Source organism: Vidua chalybeata, chromosome 4 (genome assembly GCF_026979565.1).
Source record: "Vidua chalybeata isolate OUT-0048 chromosome 4, bVidCha1 merged haplotype, whole genome shotgun sequence".
NCBI lineage: Eukaryota > Metazoa > Chordata > Aves > Passeriformes > Viduidae > Vidua > Vidua chalybeata.
The window spans coordinates 36,007,408-36,031,122 of NC_071533.1; the positions used below are offsets into that span (position 1 = coordinate 36,007,408).

A 23,715-nucleotide genomic window follows, 5' to 3' on the forward strand; every position below is an offset into this window, starting at 1 on the left:
CCCCCAAACCAGAAAATATTAAAAATAAAAACTTTGTTGATGACATATTTTCTCTGACTCAAGCATGAAAGTGATATCTTTTCATTGGCAGATACTATCTTTAAACCAGGAAGCTGGCTAGCTATATTAATGCAGCTGTCTGAAAGAATCCTTTCAGTGATGTTGTTCATTGCCACTTGCAGAAAGAATTCTCTAAGGTTTCATTTCATGGCTCAATACTGTTGATATGATTTTTTGGTCACACACAAATTTTTAATGAAATCTTTCACACAAAATCTTGACAGAGTTTAACAGTTATTCATGAAAATTAATATTCCTTTATTCTTTCAATGTTACTAGTAATTATGAGCTGCTCAATTCCTTCTTATTTTTTTATTCAGAAAATGTTGTTAGAAAATATGTGAAATAGGAAAAAATATGCCCAATTCATTTTATCCTTTGAAAGATGCATTGAATTTTAAAACAGGACATTACTATTCCAGTAATGTACATGTTTCATTTGGTTGCTTCTTTTTACTTTGTAGTAGTAAGCTTGTCACTTCTTTCTAGATGTTGAAATACAATGTTGTATTTCTCTATAAAGTGAATTTTTAATACCTCAGAAGAAAAAATATGAATTTCCTTTGCATTTCTGTATTTTGTTTTAGGTATTAATTCTACCCTATCTGCTAGATGATTTCTATATAAAGATCTGGTTTTCTATGCTGTAGCTACATAATTAGGACTTGGATAAGAAGGACTTGTGAAGATGTCAGATACTCAGTTTAAGTAATTTTATAAGGCAAAATTAAATTCAGTAAAATCTATACAAAGTTACTGATTACATACCAGGTAGATGTACGTGCACAGTGTGCTCATCAGGGACTGGTAATGGGGGTGAATTTCATTGGCACTAGGGGTGGGCTGACCCTGGCTGGACAGGGGCCTGCCAAAGCTATTCAGTCACTCTTCAGCTGGTCAGGGGAGAGAAAATGTAGCATTAGGCTCATGGGTCACGATAAGGACAGGGAGAGACTCAAGAAAATTAATTGAAGTTACTACCAATCAAATCAAAGAAGGGTAATGAGAAAAAAAAATCTTAAAACAACTTTCACCACACCCCTCCCTTCCTCCTAGGCTTAACTTTACTCCTGATTTATCTACCTGGTCTCCCACAGTGGTGCCAGGGGATGGAGAATGAAAGTTGTATTGTCCAGTTCATCACAATTGTCTCAGCCTCTCTTTCTTCCTTAGGATGAGGACTCATCACACTCTTCCCTTGCTTCCTCCTATGGGAGAAAGTTCTGTATGAACTTCTCTAATGTGAGCCTTTCCTCTGGGCTGCAGTTCTTTATGAACTTCATGAACTACATGTCTTCATGAACATGTAGCAGAGAACAGTGAAAAGACATGGCTGGATATCTGAGAATCATTAAGGTTGGAAAAGACCTGCAAGATGTCATGGTGCTTGTATATTATACACTTGTGACTTCCAGGCTATTACTTCGAGCAGTTTGTGTTATGCTGACAAGATGACTCTTACTCAGTTTTGTTCTTTGGCTCCCCTTTCTCTTGTATTGGAGAGTTAACTTCAGGAAATAATTATGGAAATCAAAAAAGTGTTGGTTGAAAGGGATCTCAGAAGACTATATACTTCAGTCTTCCTGTTAAGGAAGGATTATCCCTAACACTGGAGCTTGTCTTTCTTGGTTTTGTCTGGTGCAATTTTTTCAGACCTTCAAGGATGGAGATCACGCAATCTCTCTGTGCACTTTCAGATGTGAAGCTGTTTTTCATCCAGTCTGAACCTTCCAGCCTACAGTTCATGGTGCATTCTAGTATGAATTACAGTCTTGCCTGACATAACATTTGGCTTCCGTTTGGATTTCTTTTGCCAACCTTATAAAATTGGTGGAAGAGGTTTACTGAAGCTTTCATAAAAAATGAAGAGAACACTCTATGGAATAGAAGTATGTGATCCATTATGTTTTAGCTTTTATTGCCTAGGAGTAAAAAAAGCCAAGGTTTGCTTTTATTTATGCCACATTATACATCATTGTTCACCATAAATCAACAGGTTAAAAAAATTTTAAAAAGAAAATATTTTTATCATTATTTCCAGAAAAAAAGTAATACGGAATAAGAGTTAGGTATAAATTCAATTTGAGGCTATATCTGTAAAAATATGCCAGTCTTTTCAATCTACTTTCAGTTTTCTTTGAAATTGGCCAATTTTTACATCCTCCCCAGAAACAACAAGACCTTGTTATAATATGCAATTGAGAAGGAAGATTTATGTAATATATATCCCCACATCATCTTGATAATCAGTGCTTCAAGCAACTGGGTTCAATTTACACACTTAATACCTTGGAAGGGGTTGTAGAATTATTTCAGTATAGTGACTTTCTGATGAAGAAGAAAATTTATCAAAAAGTCATTACATAAATAGAAGTATAACTGCTGTGGAATAAATATGGCAGATGACACAAAGAAAACTTACTTAGATAAGAGCACGGAATAGATTTTTTTAAGTGAATTTTATTATGATAAATTATATAAAAGCAGTAACATATGTGGAGCTGTGAACATGCTAGACATTGTACAGTCTGTAATTCAAGGTTTTGCTTTTGAAGGGTTCAACTATCTGTAAGGACCCTAGGGCTACATAGTTTACACAGGGCAGTACCTTAGTTCACAGTCACAATCCTGGTAAGGCAGTCTAATTGTGTGCTAGATATCCAATTCTACCATGCAAAAAAAGCACATATCTAAACACATTTTCATTTAGCAATAAAGTTTAGCAAGTTCTCTTGTTTAAAGTTTCAAGTTTCTCAAGTTATCATCAGTTTACATCCACATGTATTAGTGCAGCAGTTACTTTTAAGAACATAGAGAAAAATTGTGCAAAACAAAAATAACCAAACAGAATAAATGATTCAGGGATTTTTGAGCCAGATCGACTATAAAGAATGTTATAGATTCTAGTCATCAATTAATAAATTCTTACTTCCTTTTAATCCATTTTTTAATTAATTGTAGGATAATAATTCTATAGCAATGAATTTTCAGTGTAAAATCGTGTAGTATGCAGAATTTATTCCTTTAGGATTTTTTTAGCCTATAATTTGCACAGTAAATGTACTGTGTGACTTTAGCATATAAGTCATGGGAAGTAGTCCATTCTCTCTCTTTTTTTCCCTTCTGTTTGGAGCTTTATAGAGTTCACCAAAGATACTTCTCATTTCTTCCTTCCAAGTTGAAAAACTATCTTTTTCCATGCAGAAGATGTTCCAGGCTTGTGGTGTCTATTCTTGCAACCTTCTTCTGACAGAAATTGGTCATAGATAAGAGGACTCAGCAGAAATGATCGGGTACTCATAAATTTTTTTAAAATGCTGAGTAATTTGACGTTCTTGGAGAGACAAGAAAGAGAAACTAAAGACAAAGGTATTGAAATAGTGTTGCTAGAGTTATTAAGACATAAAGGCAAAAGAGAGATAACTTTGGAATGAAGAGCTGTTATTGCCTAAGAGAAATTACACGCAGTAAACTGCCCAATCAGTATTATTGTTGTAATTAACTACAGTTGAATACAGATAGTGGATATGGCTGTTATATCCAAAAAGGCATTGAAATGTGCAGTGTTCAGCTGTAAATATTGCTCTGGGTGTCAAGATACAGCAAGAAAGATAAGGAATAATAATGTTGGATAAGCTGTGTTGAATGTAAAAGATTTCTTAAATTCTTTTATTCCTCCTTTTTGTAGACATTACTCAGTATTTCTGATGAATTTTCATCAAGTTTTTATGTAATTCCCTGGAGAAATAAAACTGCTTTGACTGCAATATGTCATAGTATTTTCCCTTTTGTAGTAACAGTGGATCCTTACTTTAGGGAGTAAATTTAAAAGTAAATATTTTCATTATCAAAGGAGTTTCAGTTATTAAGCAAACTATTTATTTATATATTTATTTTATCTCCTATACAGGAAATAAACCTAAACCATTATTATAGGAATTAGCAGTTATGATTAACCTGGTACATTTTCTAATTATTACTGTTAAACTTAGCATTGATGCTGATTGAACGCATGCACCTAAGTAAAAATGGAAATATCTTTTCAGTTTCCTAATTTGAATTTCCATGGCAAAGTTTAATGGGACACCTGCGTAGGTGGTTACAAGATATTGATTGAAAGGGAAAAGGACAAAGGGGTTTTGGTAGCATTAAAATGACACCTGTTATCAAAGAGATTTCCTGTCCTACAGAGGGAATTTAAATTAAGTGTATTAAGTGCCACTGTGGTGTGAGGAAACTTTTCCACAGGAAGAATGTAAAGAGGTGACTTTCTGTAAGTCAGAGTCACTGAACATAAGAATCTGAAATTTTGAGTCAGAAGTCAGTAGAATAATACTCACTTAGCACTCTGTAGTAAGATTCTATCACTTCTGCATCAATTTGCAAAACTAGTTGTGTGTTCCCCAGAGGTTATATGGTAAAGTCAATGAGGATGATAGATAAAGTAGTGAGACAGGATTAGTGTATTCTTTATCTTAAGGATAAGAAGAAAAAAAGGGAAAGGAAAGGAAAGGAAAGGAAAGGAAAGGAAAGGAAAGGAAAGGAAAGGAAAGGAAAGGAAAGGAAAGGAAAGGAAAGGAAAGGAAAGGAAAGGAAAGGAAAGGAAAGGAAAGGAAAGGAAAGGAAAGGAAAGGAAAGGAAGGAAAGGAAGGAAAGGAAAGGAAAGGAAAGGAAAGGAAAGGAAAGGAAGGAAAGGAAAGGAAAGAAAGGAAAGGAAAGAAAGGAAAGAAAGAAAGAAAGAAAGAAGAAAGAAAGAAAGAAAGAAAGAAAGAAAGAAAGAAAGAAAGAAAGAAAGAAAGAAAGAAAGAAAGAAAGAAAGAAAGAAAGAAAGAAAGAAAGAAAGAAAGAAAGAAAGAAAGAAAGAAAGAAAGAAAGAAAGAAAGAAAGAAAGAAAGAAAGAAAGAAAGAAAGAAAGAAAGAAAGAAAGAAAGAAAGAAGAAGAAAAGAAAAGAAAAGAAAAAGATAGATAAAGTTAGGACTAAAACCACAACTTTATAGCATATTTAAGCATGCTTCCTAATTAACTTTGGAAATCAACATCCAAAGCAGCAAAACATCCTGCACATTTTCTATTATTTACTTCTATTGGCCACCAGTACTGCCTGTTAACCTGCCTGTTAAGCTGACTACTAGGCCACACAACAAGAGGCATTCACTGACTACAGACTGAAGACATTCCTAAGGATTTGTTTAGGCTTCAGTTAATTTTTCTAATGGATATTTTAATGGTTAAGGAACATTTGCTTGAATGGCTAAAAGATGCAGAAATCTAGTCCAAAGTTAATTTTTTGCCTTTTGGATCCGAAGATACCTTTTACTAAATGGAGTAGTCCTCAAGTACATTCAAAGAAATAAATTGTATTGCCTAGATCTTAGCAATGATGGAGAGTAAAACGACAGCCTAGATTCCCACTGATGATGACTTACGGTGTAGAAAAAGAATGTGTGGTATTCTCAAAAAATATTTATAGGGTTTTAGGGAAAGCAAGAGAGATTGTGTCTGCATGCAAGTATCAAGTGTGTGCTAACAAACAGATGAGACATACTAGGTCTAGTGTTTGAAGTGAAGTGCTTGAAAATAAGGTAGATGTTTGTAATAGTGTTAGAATACTGAGAGAAAATTATATAGCCTTATAAATACTTAAAAATAGCTCAAATGAAGTTTGTTTTAGGAGATGTGTCTGCATTTAAAAGTTAAATGAAACTGTTAAAAAATTACCTCATTTATTTGTTTCTCTGGTATACTTAACATTAAAGAAAGTAAAGGACTGTTATACATCTACCTGTTCTAGAGGTGTTTATACTTTTCAGATTTGAATATTTATTTGAAATACATATTTTAAAATTTAGAGAAATGGATTACAAAATATAAGTAAAGCTAGAAAAAGATATTATGGGGCAAACCACACTACAGAAATTTGGAAGATGGACAGGACTAAACCTGAAATTTCATTAGATGTAATCTATACAACCAAAAAGGTCATAAATAATAAATGTAAAAATCATTTCCCCAGTGTTAGTTTTAGCTGATCCTAAATGTGAATAATCAGGATGTAAATCAGGCTGAAAACCTCTGAATGTTTGATTAGTGATTTAACACGAACTAAATCAGGTATTTCTATGCTCCATTTTGCAGCTGAATTAAAAGCATAGTCTTTTTCTTCTTCTGAAGCTTTTATATAACCTTTCCATTCTCAGCTGTCTAAGAGCACCACAAGAGCAATGGTTCCATCAGATTGTCTGTGGATTAGAGAGACGGGTTCATAAATTGAAATTGAAAATGAAATTAATAATGAATTTAATGAAATGAAATTAATAATAATTTTTTTCACTATAGGAAATTCTATATTAGTGTGAAATCTATGCTCTGTTAAAATGATGAAGAAGCATCAAAAAGGAAAGTGATATAGCATAGTTGGCATTTCAATGGTAGAAATGCAAACTTTGAGCTACTTCACTGTTGTGACCTGCATATTTCAAGGAGTTGAGTAGAATTCCGTGAGGGCCAAGACTTTTGTGATACTTCCTAAAATTATTGAAAAACCATTCACTTAAGCTGAAGCCAGAAGGTTTTAAACAGAGAGTATGTTCAGGGTTGTTGTTAGTATCATTACAACTGGATTCCAGGCCATTAAAAAATACTGAAGTACAGCTGGATTGTGTATTCATCCATAAATCCATATTCAGATAAATAATTTTCAGACTGTTCTCCACTTTTTCGACTTCTGATTTAGAAATCATCCTTCTTCAGTGAGATGAAATATACAGGAGTTGGCATCTTAAGCATAGAAGTTTAAGTCTCAGTAGGAAAAGGTTAAAATAAATATCAGCATAATATACCGTCTTATAAGATACCAGCAAAGAATTTCTTATGTTCGAATCATCACCCTCAGCAAAAAAAACCAAACCAGATAAAAAATAAAATCAAAAAATTGAAAAAAAAAATTGAAAAAAAAAGAAAAAAAAAGAGGGAAGAAAAAAACCTCCATAGAGCTTTCTGTTGAACATATTACTCCTTGATAAAAAGTATGTGCTTTTATTTGTTCCATGTCTGATGAATTCAACCAGCAATTTTTAAAGATTGCATGATAATCTATCCCCATTTTAGGTAACAGTAAACTGAGCACAGGCTCAAGTGGATGAATATTTTGTTCTCTAGTTTTTCTTGCTCATGCGTTATTAAGCATCTGCATGATCTGCATTTTAAAAGGTAGTTGTTTCTTTATGTGTTTGTAATGCTAATGTCAGATTTTGCACCCTTGGCAGAAAAACAACTGAATATGAATGAGACCACCAAACTTTTTTCACAAAAGTAACCAAATGCTAGTCAAGCTATTGTCTCTCCTTCTTTTATTCCTCACTTACTACTAATTAGGAATAAATTTGTGACATAAAGACATGAATTATGCATTACATCAATAAACTTTGGAATGGTCAGGTTTTCTTCCTTTTGGGCATTAAATTTTTTTTTATTAAATTTTCTGTTAAAGTATGCTAATAATAAGTATCCCAAATTTATATGCAAGTAGTTTCATTTTGTAGGATATCTATAATTTTGGATTTTATTGATCCAATATTTTTGTTCTGTTTTGTTTTGGATTTGGTGGTCTGTTTTTTTCCCTGTTTCTGATAACGCATCTTGATCTTTTCAGGGCTGAATATTTTATTCTGTTACTACTGATCATTTTCTGTATAAGCCTATAAATTGTGATTATTACTATCTTTTTTATTCTGCTTTAAAACTGTTGTTATTCCTATATCAAAATTCAAAACCTCAAAAGCCCTATGTAAATAATATGTTTTCAATTTTTATGAAAACATGTATCAGCTGGGAAAAGGAAAAGCAGAAGTTTCATATTTAAAAGTGTAATAATTTGAGAAGGTATATAACAGGATTTACACAAAAAAAAATTCAACAGAGGGAGAAATTTATCAGAAAACATTTGCTTTCCACGGCTTATCTGAGTGCCACATTCCCCTCATCTTTTCAAAATAGTTTCATAATGCATAGTGAGGCAGATAAAGAGGAATTGGAAAACAAGTACATCTTTTGATGCATCATTTTTTGCAGGTGAAAAACTGTTCAAGTAACCCACTTGCTAAAATTTTACATTCTGCACTAATAGAGAATTGCGATACTGTAAAAGATTATTTTCAGAGCTGGGACTGTTGCTTTATGTTGTATAATATCAAGACATTGTAAAGGCATAACACAGAATGTTAGAAATTAGTGAAAAATAGTAACAAGCTGTATATTCTGTGGTAAAAAGCTAATTATTGTATCAAAATGACAACTCAGGTTGAATTTTTATTTTAGCAACAGGGAGCTGAGGCAAGTACCATGCACAGTGTTACAGTGTGGCTTTGAAGATGATATCATTGAAGGTAAAAGGCAGCCAATGAGGCTGAAAGCTCAGCAATGTTGATTAAAGTTAGAAAGCAACAACTGAAGCAAATATAGTGGCAGCGTGAGGGAAGCTTTAGGGGTAATGATGTGAAGCTCCAAAAGGGGGTGGAGGGGGTGGAAAAACCCAGCATAATTCATGTGGTTACAGACCTATGATTCTCAGTTGCCGAGCAAACAACTTACTTTTGTGAGATTGTTGTTCCTGATGGTAAGAAAAGTGAATTAAACTCATGGTCTGCTAAGAAAATAAGAACTATGTTACAGAAGGGATGTCTCCCAAATGGCTTTTTAGTGTGTGGTTGGTTGGTTTGTTTCTCAAAAGCAGCCAGGTAAGAGAAATAGCTAAGAACCACATTATGTACCGATACTGCATGAGATAATCAAGCAAAAAAGACCCAAAAAAAAAAAAAAAAAAAAAAACCCCCCCAAAAAAAAAAACACCAAAAAAACCCAAAACAAAACAAAAAAAAAAAAACCCACAACCAACATTTACAAGGCATTTCACAACCTTTGCAAAAAGTAGCACTTTCCCAAGAGGACCTGGTGAGTTACCTTTACATCTTGGGACTGTGGGTTTTTTTTCCCATGACTGTTAAACTTACAAGAAAAACACTACTATAAATCTAAGTGAGGAATTGGTAAAATAATTAGGTAATGCTGCCTTAGGGGATTTTCTTTAATAGGGTAGAAATAAGTATGAATTTTTTTTTCTCAGCCCTTTTTGTGACAACTGCCTCAATTAATTCATCTTTATGTTTTTGTAACATTGAAAAATGAAGACTTGAATTATTCTCATTACATTCTCCCCAATTCTTTTTCCCTACTGGGAGCATAGCAGTAGAACAGGAGACTCCCAGTCTCATATGCTCGTAAATCTGAATCTTAACAAATAAAACTTTTAGAAAGCAATTTTTTTATCATGGATTCTGAGATTAATTTTTTCACAATATTTTTTTTTTTTTAGTATTTTTTCAAGTGCAGTCATAAGCTTTTGGAAGACTTGAACGTAACCAATTATTCATAGACTGGCTCTATGTCTTGCAGCTTGTACATGTGTGAGGAATTTAATTTGAGCTACTAGCATGATTTTAATTGGAGCTTAATTTAGGACTGTAGGTAGATGTCTGCATCAGGTGATGTTAAAAATTATATTTCCTTCATGATGCCTATTTGCCTCTGCCATCTTTCACCATTGATGTTTATTTTTTAAAATCTTGTTATTCTTCATTTGATTTTCTCAGTTTGTGTGTATAAAATTTGGAAGTTAAACCTGAATTAGCTCATCTCTTGAGAAGTGTGATTGTGTTAGCATTGACAGTTCTAAGTCCTTTTGCTCAAGTTCAGCTTAATTAAAATTTTACAATGAAAATTTCAGATGTGTTTGAACATTTTGGTTTAATTTTGAACATTCCTAAAATGCAAAATATTAATATATTGTGATTAGTGCAAGTGTAATGTTACAAGATGCAGATATTACTGATGGTTCTAGCACATTTGAAGTATTTTCTTGAATGGTGTGCATAAGTAATAACATCTTATTCTTGAAGTCTGTAGTCATCATGCCCTGGGTTAAGTAATGTTGAAAACTCCAACCTTATTTGGCCATCTATAAAAATGTGTTGAAGTTTGTGTTTGCTGCTATTGTGACCTATGATTCTCATGATTCACACCTGCTTCAGAGTAGCATTCAGGTTGCCTCTGCTTCAGAACAGATGTTATGCACAGTAGTAACTGTTCCTTTTAGTTTATATGGTTTGAAATAAGCAATTAGGAGAATAGCTTAAGAGCTTGCTAGATTAGTGAAATTGTTTTATCGTTATGTACTTGTTCACATTTGTAACAGTTATAATGAGACAACAAAACACTGAAAGTGACTGAGGACTTTGCCTCTGAGATGTTTCTCTGCTAAACTGTTCAGCAATATGACACTAAAGACGGAGTTAATGTCTTATCTAAATGCAGAGGAAGATAAACCAGTCCAACTGCTTCAGTTTGTGTCAAATAACCAGTGAATTGTGTGCAATTGCAGTGAATGATTTCTGGATCTTACAGGTTTTGGTTTTTAAAAATCTTTTGCTACCAATATACAGAATATTTTAAAATACTGGGGAATGGCTATTTCCATAACTGTCCAAAATTTGTGTGCCACTTGATGACTTGTCCTTTAAAGCTTCTTGAACCTTCTTTCATTTTTTTAAAATCCAGAATGCACAAAGAAAGATTCTACACATTTTTGCCACAGGTGAGTGTATTTGGCACAGTACAGATTGTGATATGCAGTTGTTATAAATAAATACCTTCTTTCACTTTATGAACCTGAAAGCTGTAGTTCATAGATGTACCTTTGTGGCTTTCTGAGGTATCCACACATCTGCTGTTTTCCTTGACAATGGTGATTCAGATGCTGCTATCACCATGGGAATGGTACTCCTGAATGAAGCTGCTACCTCCAAAGGGGATGTTGGAAAAAGGAGAAGTAAGTTGTACTTTATAGCTAAGGTAATGCTTAGACAATTAGAAGACACTGCCAAATTACAAGTGAATATATGATTAAGTTTTCAGATGGTCTCTAACTTAAACCAGTGTTTACCTTTAGTTGTTTGGAAAAGAGGAGAGCATAAAAATTCTGTCAATAAAATTGCATTCACATGAAGTAGTAACAGTAAAAAAATACTTTAAGTATTATCAACCAAGGTACAGCTTGACACAGTATCTACTACATTGCATAAATGCTTTTTGGCTCTTGAATTATATCAGAAGTCAGTGATATTAAAGAACAAGAGTTTCAAAACACTGTTTTAAGATGACTCCATCCAAAAGAGTGTGAAAATTCTTTTATTTGGTACTCTTGCCAGTATCGTGTCTCCAGAGGAAGGTGGAAACCCAGCAGTAGGTGTAAGACAGAACATACCTAATCTGTAATGTCTAAAGGTATTTAGCTTGAAGTGCAATTTTTAATGTTTTTCTGATTTTTGTTGTTACTCAGAATATTTGTGAGATTTTTTTTGTCAATGAATCACATAAACACACAATATGAAAATGTTCTATCCAGAATCAAACTTCCTCACTGTTATGTCAAACAAGGTTTTACTGAGTATGACATAGGTTGCAACAAAGATGCCCATCTGCCTTTGCACCTTTTATATCCCCTAACTTCTTTTTCTCTTATAAGCCATCGAAGGTCTTTGAAAGGTACCAGATTTCCTACACTGCCTCCTCTTTCTTATGAGGTCAGTTCTTTAGCTTCCCTGTAACACACAGTATTGCAGATTGAGCTGGCCAACTATTTTCCTTAAAAGCATTCTAGAACTCTTCATAATTGCTGGTTGAAAGGCTAGAGATATCGCTAATCTATAGTGATTTGAGGGTCTCCTTCAGCAAGCTGTAGATGTGTCATTAATTCTGAATATCTTCTACAGTAACTAGCTTTAACAGTGGTATCAAAGTGATGCCTTAGGTTTTAGCTTTTATATTTTTCAGATTCTGTGCTGCTTTAGTGTGTAGTTTGGAGCTTCACATTAAGGGATGGTAAGCTCTCTTCACAGAGTAGGTAGACAAAACAATTCATTTTCTAGCTTGGGACCAAGAACAACTGATCCAAATTTTAGGTCCAAGAGCATAAACAATGGTGGAATGAAGAGAGAAAAACAAGAAGGATGGGACTTTATAACCTAAAGCTATAATTGGACAATTAACTTCAATATGCAAATGGACCAGGATTTTTAAAAGTGAGAGACCTCGTGAACGATGGTCCGTTTTGTGATCATTTTCAGTTCATCTTGGGTGTAGCCCTGGCTAGGCTCTTGTACTTGCCAAGGTGTATCCATTGAGGCCCTCTAATAAATACGTACTTTATTCTTTAGCTCTGTCTAGGCTCTGTTCTAGGTCAGCCTTCACAAGGTATCAAAAGGATACAGTGAACTAACTTTAATTGGAATATGATCATAGATCTGGGCCTGTGAACACAGGCACAGTGAAATATCAGTGGACCGCAGTAAAAATTCAGGCTCTTTGTGGCCATTATGTGAATGCTTTCTGTGTATCTGCCTTGCACTGTTCATGCTTCCAATTTATTCATCCATGCTTGGAAATCATATTTGTGAGTGGTGATTTCTTTATAATGAAGTATGTTTATTAGCTTTGTACCTGGCTAGTTTTCTCAAAATAACTGTAGAAATTTTATATTCCAGTTGACATGTGTCACTTTCCACATGGTCAGTTTTAATGAAAAAATGCATCATTGTCAATTTCCTTGGCTTCATGTTTTCTCATCCTTCACTCAAAGGCAGCACACTTTTGAAGCATGAATATTGCAATTAAATAGCAAAGGGTTGGCTAAAGTAGGAATAGTATAAGAAGAAGAGTTTTTAAAATCAAAGTAGCTCACTAGAATCAAAATGTTATCTACTGTAGATGAGCTGCATCTCAATTTGTAACACATCCCCCTTTTTAAAAAAAATATTTACTTGCAATAGAGTGGGCTATCACAATCAAGAAGGTTTTATGCTATTATTCCACAGGATGCCAACAGATGTTCCAAATTTTGTTTGCTAATTTAAGGATTTAATTTGTTAGTTCATTTTTTGTCTGAAAAGATGCAAAGCACCTGATAGCTGGATGGTATCAGAAGATCTGCATCACTGTTTTTACCTTCAGAACCTGAAGATTTATATTGCTAGTGAGCTAAGAGTAAAAAATTATTTGGCTGCCAGCCTTGGAACTTAGAACAGTGAAATTTTTAGCCAATAGTAACTAGATAAAGTAGTTACTAAGCTGCCTTTACTGCTACTTCAGCAGATGGTTGGCTAGAGACAACATGATTGGCTAGATTCCATTAGTCAAGGGAACTTGACTAAATTGCTTTTCTAAATGTAATTTTTTTTTCCAAAAAGAACAAGCAAATACCTGAAATGACATTATTTGATATGTATAATTTAATGGGTTATTAAATCCATTATCAGCAGTAAGGTGTTTGCATCCACATACATTTGACTTTCAAATTTCTGCTTTTTTCTTGAAAATACATTTGCCCTGACAGGTTATTTTTTCCTAATAACCATAAATGTTATTTCCATATCTGTTTGAAATCCTGTCAGAAGATAGTGGGATTCAGTAGTCAAGGCAGTAACATTTTGTATTTAACTGCGCCAAAATTCTCTGTAAATGATTGACGTAAATAATATTCTTTGTGGAGATTGCAGTTTTAAATCTTCTATGTGCAAATAAACAAAGTTGTTTTCTTTCCAGTAATATGTCTGGTAGGCCTTGGTCTTGTGGTCTTTTTCTTCAGCTTCCTGCTGTCGATATTTCGCTCCAAATACCATGGCTACCCATACAGGTAATCTGTCTTTAAATTCTCATCCTATGGACTGTAATAGCTTTGTAGAAGTTTAAGAACTGCTTTCAGCTAAACAATCTTTAATCTTTACCACTGAAGTCAATGGAAGGTGGTAGAAGCAGGAAGAATAGTGATTAATTTAAGCAAACCAAAAAGGGCTGGAATGCAACTTTTAAAACAGAACAGTTAAAAGGGTTTGAGCACAGATGTGTGACATATGCAGTATCCCCTGAAAAATGCAAAAACAAAACATGCTTTAGTTTGTAAGGGTTTATTAGGTATTTATTTTTGTATAACTAAGATGTACAAAAGACAGGGCACAAAACAAATAAGCACCATACGGTGCTAAGATTTGACTTCACTAAATGTACCCTTTTCTTTTGTCAGCCACAGCATGGAGGAGAGAAAGGATTGTAGATTTTCTAAATTATACATACACCTTTCAGTTAAACAGTTGCAATTTTTCTGGCAAGTGAAAATATAGATTTCTCTGATTAGGCCACATGATTAGTACAACAGCCAGTTTTGTATTCTTTGTTATATTCCACTAAAAAGGATTCAGCCTTGCAAAGCCAACTTAGATGTAACATTTCAGCTATAATCTTAAAACTTTTCTACTAGTTTTTGCTCTAAGACTTCAGAATTATTTTCATTTTTACAGAGCTTGGTCTCTTTACGCTGTTTAATTGACATTTAGGTTACTTCAGATTAGTTTTATTATTTAATAACACCATACTGAAGACAAGGAAACTCTTCCCACTGCAATATGTGCACAAGGTATGCTCCTGCTTTTTAGTAATTTCTGCTAAGCAAAGAGGTCTGGAAAGGGCCCAGTAGCATCATACTGCAAATTTCATCAATATGAAATTAATAGCCGTTTGGGATAGACTGTCCTGCTTCTCAGCATCCTCTCTGGAGATTACTTCCAGCTTGACTGACCCTGGGGTAAAAGGCAGGATCCAGTTTTCCTAAGTGTGAGGTTTTCTTACCTTCCATTAACAGCTTAAGTTTTAAACTTTAAAGAAGCAGGATTTATGAGCTTAATCTGCAGCTGAAAGCTCATTTGAGAAGCATTGCCAAAGAATGGCAACCCATGGTGTGAGCTCCCTTCCATCTTCTCATAACAAGTTTATTAAATGGAGAAGGCAGTGGTGGCAGCGTGTTCCTTGCCCTGCAATTTATCAATTACTAAAGAGAACCTGACAGTTGTACTAGTTTCACTTTTAGTTCATCTTAGGAATGTTCATATCACCTATTAACAACATGCTTCTATATCTGTGCCAGACCTTGCATTGCTTTTGTGAATGTTTGCAACGGGGGTTTTTGGTCTGATACCTAGGATGTCTGGTGCTGAACAGCATTGTGAGCTTTAGTACGCTCTGTGCATTTGCATACCAACATGATACCATTGGTGTTAGTGCAAACTTAATCACTGAGTATATCTTTTAGTATCAGGTATTACAAGCTTTGGGAATCTTAATTTAAATAGTGTAGGGCTTTCCCCCTCTTTTCTTGCTAATCTGTTTGCTGTAAATACTATGTGGAGTGAATTTTTAAATTTTATTCTCCCCACAATTAATCTAGAATTTATTGAAATATCAGATATCTTTTAATGGGAGTGTCTAGCAGAAGTTGGAGGCCTATGTAGATTTCATACTTCTCTTTTATTATCCAAGCTAAGCATAAAGGACAGCAAGATTTGGGGCTAGGGGCAGAATTCTATTAAAAATTTAATTTTAAAAAATTTAGTTTGATAGGTGATGCATATCAAAAGTAAACATACCTGTTAATATGCTACAGCTGGTTAAAAAAGAAATAAGTCCAGGACAATGAAAAATGGTAATTCATCACAATCCTGTTTAAATAAAATAGTGACACATCATGCTGTTACTGTGAAGAAATTATTAGATCCATAAACCAAATTCTATGTTAAGGAGCTAAGTAGACTTAATAGCACAACTTACAAATCAAGTAAATTCATAAAGAGATGAACAGTGTGCATTCCTAAATACATAGGAAATATTTAATAGCTACCTAAGTGTTATGTGGTTTTGTTGGGTTTTTTTTTAATTATGTTACTGCTTCTGCACGATTAAGCAAGGTCTTTTGGGCTTAGTTGGTCTGTCCTAGGTGGTTCCAAGTTTTCATGGTAATAAATTAATCATTTAATCTTAAATCCTCACTCAATGCAGAATTGTTGAAAACCATCATTGGAGCTGATCTTTTTCCTCTGCTATTACCAAATTTCATTGACTAGTTTCACAAATGTGTAATTTACTTACTGGGTCCTTTCCAGTGTTAAATCTTTCATATTTCTGTTGGTCTCTTATGTAGCTCTGACCCAATTTTCTGGTATTTTAAATAAACATACTGTTGATTCTTTGACACTTCAGTGGTCTCAATGTGTCATTTTCTTCACAATCCTGTAGCATTTTTTAGAGAAGCATCTTTGTTTTTTTGTGGATAGTTCTTACGATTTTTAATGAACATGCAAATCACTAAGGCAGAGCAAGTATATAAACTGTTATTTTCTCTTTCCCCTTTAAATTTAGTATCCTGCATTTTAACTTCAGTCATATATGCTAACATGCATTAATCTTTGTCTGAATTCCTTAAGATCTTCCAAGAAGTTCCACTTCCACGCCTCATCAATTGATCCCAGCGCAGATATATCTTAAGATGTGAAATATGTCTATCCTTGTCCTTTCACTGGCTGTAGATTTCACCTTGAGACTATCAGTCTGTATGTGATGAATTGTCCTCAGGCTAGTAAAGCTTTGCCTTTAACAATACTAACAACAATGAATACTAATGATTAGGAAAAAAAGTGACATTATGTTGGCCTGCCTAAAGCAACAGTTAAAGAAAACTGAAATTGCTTTAATGCTATATGCATGACCTCAAGCATCAACTTCACTATCCTACTTAAAAAAGAAAAAAATTCAAATGTCCTAAATTGTTTCCATTCTCTGGCATTGAACAACCAAGTTAGTCTTTTGTGAAACATCATGCAATGGTAAGAAGTGAAACAGTAACACAACTTGCTGTGCATCTTCTTTTCTGCAGTGACCTCCATGTAGTGAAGATAAACCAAAACAGAGGTGGAGAAACATAAAACTGGAGAAAGACCATTATTTCTTTTTCTAATGGGGTCTATAAGGTGCTTTTTAGAGGGCATGTATATAGGAAGAGAAAATAATTTTGACAGACTCTTTTGGATCCACTTCAGACATTTCCAATTCTGATTTGATACTTTCTTTCACAGGATTTTCTTCTTGAAGGCTAGGGCTGGGCAAAAAAATTGTTTAATTAATATGCTGGTAAAATACTCCTACACACTTTAGCATTGAAATGGGAAAGGTGATGCAAAGTGGGGGTCATCATGAAGGTTACTCACTAAGCAAACACAATCATGATGGATGAGCTCACACGCAGCAAATCTCTCTGCTACAGCCATTTTTGCCATGGCAGGACGTTTTCATGGCTGTATTAATCTACCTTTTTTATGGGAACGAGATTAAATTTTTCATTTTGCTAAAACTTCCACTTTAATCAATATCATTAACTGTTGAAAGATTATGTAATAATTTTATACTGTTTAGCATTTTATCTTTATAATTTTTTCTGGGTAAGACATATATCTTAGACAATGTTTTTAGGAAGCCTTCTCACCCTAGTATTTAAAGTGAATAAATGATATGTTAAATATCAGATACTCAGTGACTTAGCAATAAAATGTCATTATATCAACACAGAATTTCATCTGTCAGCTCATACATATAGGACTGACACAGAAACTATTCTTCACTATAAGCCAAAGCCATGAACTCTAAATTGACATTGCTAGTCAGGAAAGAGCTTGGCTCTCTGGAAACAACACCTTAGGCAGTTCCACCCCAAAAAGCATACGGAATATGAAAAAGAATGAGAAAGGTGCTAAGAACAGAAGATCTCTGTACATAAGCACAGTATTGTATTATTGGGAATTTTAGACATGTAAATATTTGTTACACTGCTCCAAAAGGACATAGAGAAAAGTTTTATCCATACTTTACTGATACTAAAAAAAATTTCTTCGTTTTTTCTTTTTTTAGCTTTGGCTACAACTTAACTGCTCTATATTGTTTTTTCAGCTTTGTTTTCTGAATGAAACTTCTAGCACAGTTTCATTACTCTTAACACTTTAAATTGTTCTTTCAAGCCTACATTTTATCAATTGTTGTTTTAATCTCAATTTAAATTAACTAAACCCCTGAAAATTCTACATTTTCATAATTTTTCATTAAGTAGCTTTTCTTTTTTTTAGAACTTGACTTGCAGTTGAATGTTTCATTATCCAATTATCCTTTGTAGCCATTATATTTCAGTATTATTTACAAGTGTAACATGAATATTTTTTAGTTAAAACATAAAAAATAATCAGAACTATGTAGTGATGGAACGGAAAATACATATTCTTTATTGGCTAGCAGAGAAAATGAACTGAGCTGTGCAAAGCATGAAAGATAAGAGATGCCTTATTTTCATCAAAAACCCATAAATGTTAAGTCAGACGTAAAATATTCATTTATTGCTTGGGGAAGGACAGTCAATGCAACCGAACACACAAATTGCAAGATGCCCCACAGCTTGAAAAATCCTCACGTTCACTGTATACATATCTACCTGTGTTGTAATTAAATTAGTTTCACTAAAGAAATCCTGTATAATATTGAAATTGAAATTAAATGCAAGTAAATAAAATGGAATAGTTATTTCTTGGAAATATACTGGAAAAATATTAGTACATAGAACAAATAATATTTACAGACATATGAAATTAAATTTATTCATAAACATGAGCATACTACTAACAGCTTTTTAGATATTTCATGCATAATTAAATTTATCTACCTTAAGTTTATGAATTGGTAAACCTATTTCTGATAAATACCAGGATTCAAATACAATTTGATGTATAGTGCCCAGCAAAATTGGCTACTTTCTTTAAAACAGCAGGAATCAGGATTACTTTAAAAGACAGAGAAACAATAATACACAGATGTCAAAACAAAGCCTTTACATTTAGTATTTTCTATACTACTACTATTAATGTGGCTAAACAGTATATTGCTCAAGAAAGAAACTGCTTGTGGAAATGCAACCCAGCAGTCTTCCTCTGTTCATCTAAACCATCTAACAACATGCTGAATTCATGAAAAGCCACAAATCTCCATATTCTTCTCTATGGGAGGTGTTGACATCAGTGCTGGTTTCTAATCCTTTAAAAATGGGAGATCTGAATTCTAGATGTCTGGACCCAACTGCTGTATTTCTATTTCTTTGCTGTTACATTTAGAGTCTTTAACACCTCTTAAGCCTAACAATGCTAGGCTTAAGAAATCTTCAGCCCTTCCCACTCTTCTCTCCAAACTTTTTTACTACTATTAGTCCTCTCTCTTCTCCTCTCAGATCCTTTCCTATACATGGCCTTACACGTCTGTTCTAGACCTGGGTTATGCTTTTAGTCACATGTGCTCAGCATTCTCTTACTTCCCCCTTCAGCCCTCTGCAGTTCATCTCTCCATGAAGTTGTTCTTGCCAGCTTTTCCCTATCATTAATCCCTTCACCCTCCAGCACCCAGAGAGTTGCTGTTTTGCCTTGCTTTGTATGTCTTGGTTAACGAGCTTGTCAGATTTTTGTAGCACTGAACATCTTTATACTGATCCAGTCTTTTAAGCTTGTGGCACTTGTATTTATGTTTTGTAATGATTAATTAATTAATGCCATGAATGGAAAAACTGGTGAAATTACTACAACAAGTATGCTAGTGCACACTGCATATCTAGGAGTTGGAAGACCTACCAGGCAAAGCTAGAGGCAGTACTTCCATTTAGTAGTTCCTTGCCTGTGTGTTTGTACAGTTAGTCCATAATCATTCACAAATCTCTATCTCTCTGGGTTCCCACTTCCCATTCTATGGGACTTGGTAAAGTACTCAGAAAGGTGTGACACACAATATATATCTACATTTTAGAAATAAAAAGTTTCCTTCCAGGTGTAAAGAAACAGCAATATCATTGGAAATTTCTTAATTTATTAAAATGCTAAGAATTTAAGAATCTACAACCCTACAGAGCCTTGCCAATCACTTTATACTCTCCCAACTCTGGGGCCACTTCAGCAGTAAAAGATGGTTTTAAATAAACTTGAAACATCCCTTGGGAGAGATTTCAAGTAGTAAGAACAGATGCAGAACTTGATTAAAGAGAACAGATGCTTGAAGAGTGTTTTTCTTTTTAATTTTTTTTAAATAGGCAAATTTAAGTTTCAATCACTTATGTTTTATTTGATAACTTTCTTGCTTAATAATTACTAAATGGAATATAACAACTTAAGAGATTATTACACAAATGTCAAATGACTTTTCAAATTAATATTTTGAAGTCCTTGTTTATTATTCTTTTCAAATAATTTTGGTGCTATGTTTTATATGCATTTTTCAGCATTTAATCATGTTTTCTTTCTTTTCAGCTTCTTAATTAAATGAATTCAAGCGGGATTCATTTAGTGCTGCTTACCATGAAGATAAGCTATAACTGCTATTTTCAGTCTACCAATGTTACTTACATGTATTCAAGAATCTTTTGTTGGTTCATCTGTTTTTGTGATAATTTATATAGTATGGTGATAGAGAAATGAATGCTGTTTTATGCAATGAATGCATAATTTATAGAAACATAGAGTAAATATCTCATTGGAAAGTGCTCAAATGTTATGAATATAGTGTGCTGAAAAATTTAAATAAATTTCAGTATAATGGGCTTCTGTTTAAGTCTTCCTTATTAACTGTACTACATGGATCCAAAGGGTATTTCTGAGATTTTTCACCTGAAGTTTGTTTTGAGATGTGTTTTTGAACTGAACAAAATAACATCAGTTCTTTAGCTACTATTAAGAGATACACCCTGGTGGAAACTATTATTTAATGACTACACCTTACCCTCACTTTGCTTTGTAACAGAGTATTTGTGTAGAGTCTCTGATCACCTTTGATATGCTGAGCCATTAACATAAAATTCTATTCTACACATTTTCATCCTGGAGCTCTTTTCCTGACTCAGCAGTGTGTAGAATACATACATTACAAGTTCATCTCTCTCTTATGCCAAAGGATGCAATTCATAATGGAATTCATTGTGGAATCTTAAAGGCAAGAAGGCTTACATCTGTCAGAACTCAGATCCTTTTAAGCTGAGTCTGTGGTGGCAAAATGGGAGGGTGGGGAGCAACAATATTTCATAACCCAAAACATGCTTATTTTCTGAAGTAGCAACAGGAAGAAGGTATTATCCTGAATGATGCTTGTAACACAGTACAGGTGAGTCTATTGGACCTGGGGTTACAGCAGTTGCCAGTTTTATGTGTCCATTGAGCTTTCTGAAAAGCTTATATAGGAATTAGTAATACCATTTTAAAAAGCTATTTTTTAGCAGTTCACATCTCATATTATGTGAGTTACTCATAAATACTTGTATACACCTACATAGTTTATTCTCAGTGGCTCAGGAAACAACAATCACAAGATACTCTATCTCAGTCCTCCTTATTTTCCTCCCTGCTGGCAGTTTTCCAACTGGAACTTTTCCAAGTACCAATTCACTATCAGTAGCATTAGGAATTTCTTCATTCATAATATAAAAATGCCTCCAAACACGAGGATAAGATTGACTAGACTTTACAAAACTCACTTCATCTTACATTTTTACCTATTTCTCCTCCAGAAATACTGGTATGTTAAGAACTAGGAAACATTTTTGGACAAGAAAAAAAAAAAAAAAAAGAAAGAGGAAAGACAGTCTATATCTTACACAAAAACAGAGCAAGACCTACTCGTTACCCTAGTGAAACACTAGAAGGTTGTAAAGCAATATTTAAATTAGAAGCTGAGTAAAAACTGAAACTCAGATGCCTGGTTCACTGCCTGATGTGGACTGTGAAGGGGATTGCAGCCTTTTCAGAGATGCTTCAGCTGTTATTCAGGAAGGCAGATCAGCTTGCCCATGATTCCAGTTGACTGGCATGTGCCAGTGCAAGGAAGCCAGGACAGAATTTGCAAGACTTTTATGTCAGTGCTAGAGGCTTGAGAAAGGGATGGAAAATTAAATTGTATGGTATTGAACAACAGCCCTGGTATAACAAGCATTCAAAGCTCTAGTAGGAAAATAAATAAATCACTAGGACAGTTATCAGGCTAATGACTTAAGGATGGCACAGCTGGATCTGCAGGTGACAAAGTGGAGCTGTATGGGAAAGATTACATAGAGTGCAACAGCACGGACATCTTACAGGGAAAACAAGAAGCAGAGCAGTAGGACTCCATGGTTGGAAGTTGTATTCTAAACAAAGAACTAGAACTGTGCTACTTGATCAAGATGACAAGTGACTTGCAAGTGAAAGAAGAAAATCTGCAAGTTTCAGACAGGAAGTAATAGTGAGAGATCTTAAGACCTTGTGCTAATAAGACTTAATATTTCAGCTTATGATGAGGTAAAGAATTCCAGTGACACATGATTGCCTGCTGCAACAACTAATAGATCTGACATAGTATTCAAATCAAAAGCAGCAGCTTGAGTAGTGCAGGGGTGCTAACATATTATGTAAGAGGTATTCATGGGATAGCTACTCTGTAACAGGAACCACAGTACAGTAGGATAAATGTTGTTGCAAGACAGGACAAAGTGAAATCTGAATTAAGTTGGAGTATATTAGAATAAAGGCAGCTAATAATGCAAACAAACCTATCCCCCTCAAACAACAATAAGCAAAAAGCAAGACACCTACAAACAGCCTGGTGGCTGTTTAATACTTCATTAGAAGCACAGATAAATTATGTGCCACAATTCAAAAAGAAGTAAAAACACAGCAGCACACAGGTCAATTGTAAAAACAACGGGTTCAAAACAATCATTTGAAAATGATGCTCATCGTGGTAGCACAGACTTCTTAAAATACACCTAAAGTAGGGAAGTAGTCAGAGAGTTGATGACAAAGGTATAAGAAGGGGCACCCATTAATAAAGACTGTGACAGAGAAACCAAATTCTCTGCAGCAGGTACGCCAGAAGATTTAGGTCAATATGGTCTGGCACATTCTGTGTAATTGTTTTAAATAGATAAGCTAAGTGCTGGTAAGATCTTGGAACCAAATGGCATTTATCAAAGAGCTCTGAAAGAAATCACATGTGAGATTGTAGAACTGCTGAGCAAGGTGCCTTCACCTATCATTACAGATTGCCTCTGCATCAGAGGCCTGACAGATGGCCAACACAGCTATCACCTATAAAAAGGAGAGTCTACAGGGAAAGCTAAGCTGCAGACCAGTGAACAATTTCCAATTCTGATGGGATGGTAAGTTTGGCTGTAAAGAGTAAGCTTACTGAGAGCAAGGATGAACATTGTCATCTGAAAAAGGTGTAAGACTTGTATAAAGGAGAATTTAAGTTCACAAAGGTTGTAGATGGCTAAAATAGTGTCTGAAAACCACAAGGATAAAAATCCCTTGGTAAGAATTTATTAAAGAACCTAATATGGAATTGGAAGAGATCTCCTTCTCATGACTTGAAAGCCAATTAAGATACCAAGGTGTTGCCGCACCAAGGGACAGATAGGGCTTAATGGTCACTTTTTATAGTAGTAAAGTCAGAAATACAACCTTCCTGAAAACTGGTGCTGGGACCACTTGAATATATCTTCATCAGTGATGTGTAGAAAATGCATGTGTAATGCAACCTGTGTTATAGATAAGGTCACAGTATTGTGCTGATAGGGAGAAAAGTCCACTGAAACTTTGGGATGGGTAAGACTGGGATGTTTTGATGGGTGAAAACTTGGGAATACATCTAGAGGAAAAAAAAATAATACCTTGTTC

The 23,715-nt window shown here is 34.2% G+C and overlaps 1 protein-coding gene across 1 annotated transcript in view; it reads left to right on the forward strand.

The window, feature by feature from the left end:
• The window catches only part of TUSC3 (tumor suppressor candidate 3), a 113,388-nt gene extending 92,779 nt beyond the window's left edge, over positions 1–20,609 (forward strand). Inside the window, exons 8-10 of the mRNA XM_053941277.1 lie at positions 10,869–10,943; positions 13,715–13,805; positions 20,320–20,609. Of these exons, the coding sequence (XP_053797252.1) occupies positions 10,869–10,943; positions 13,715–13,805; positions 20,320–20,335 (182 nt within the window). The 3' untranslated portion in view covers positions 20,336–20,609. The remainder of the gene's footprint in view (positions 1–10,868; positions 10,944–13,714; positions 13,806–20,319) is intronic.
• The last annotated feature ends 3,106 nt before the right edge of the window (positions 20,610–23,715 follow it).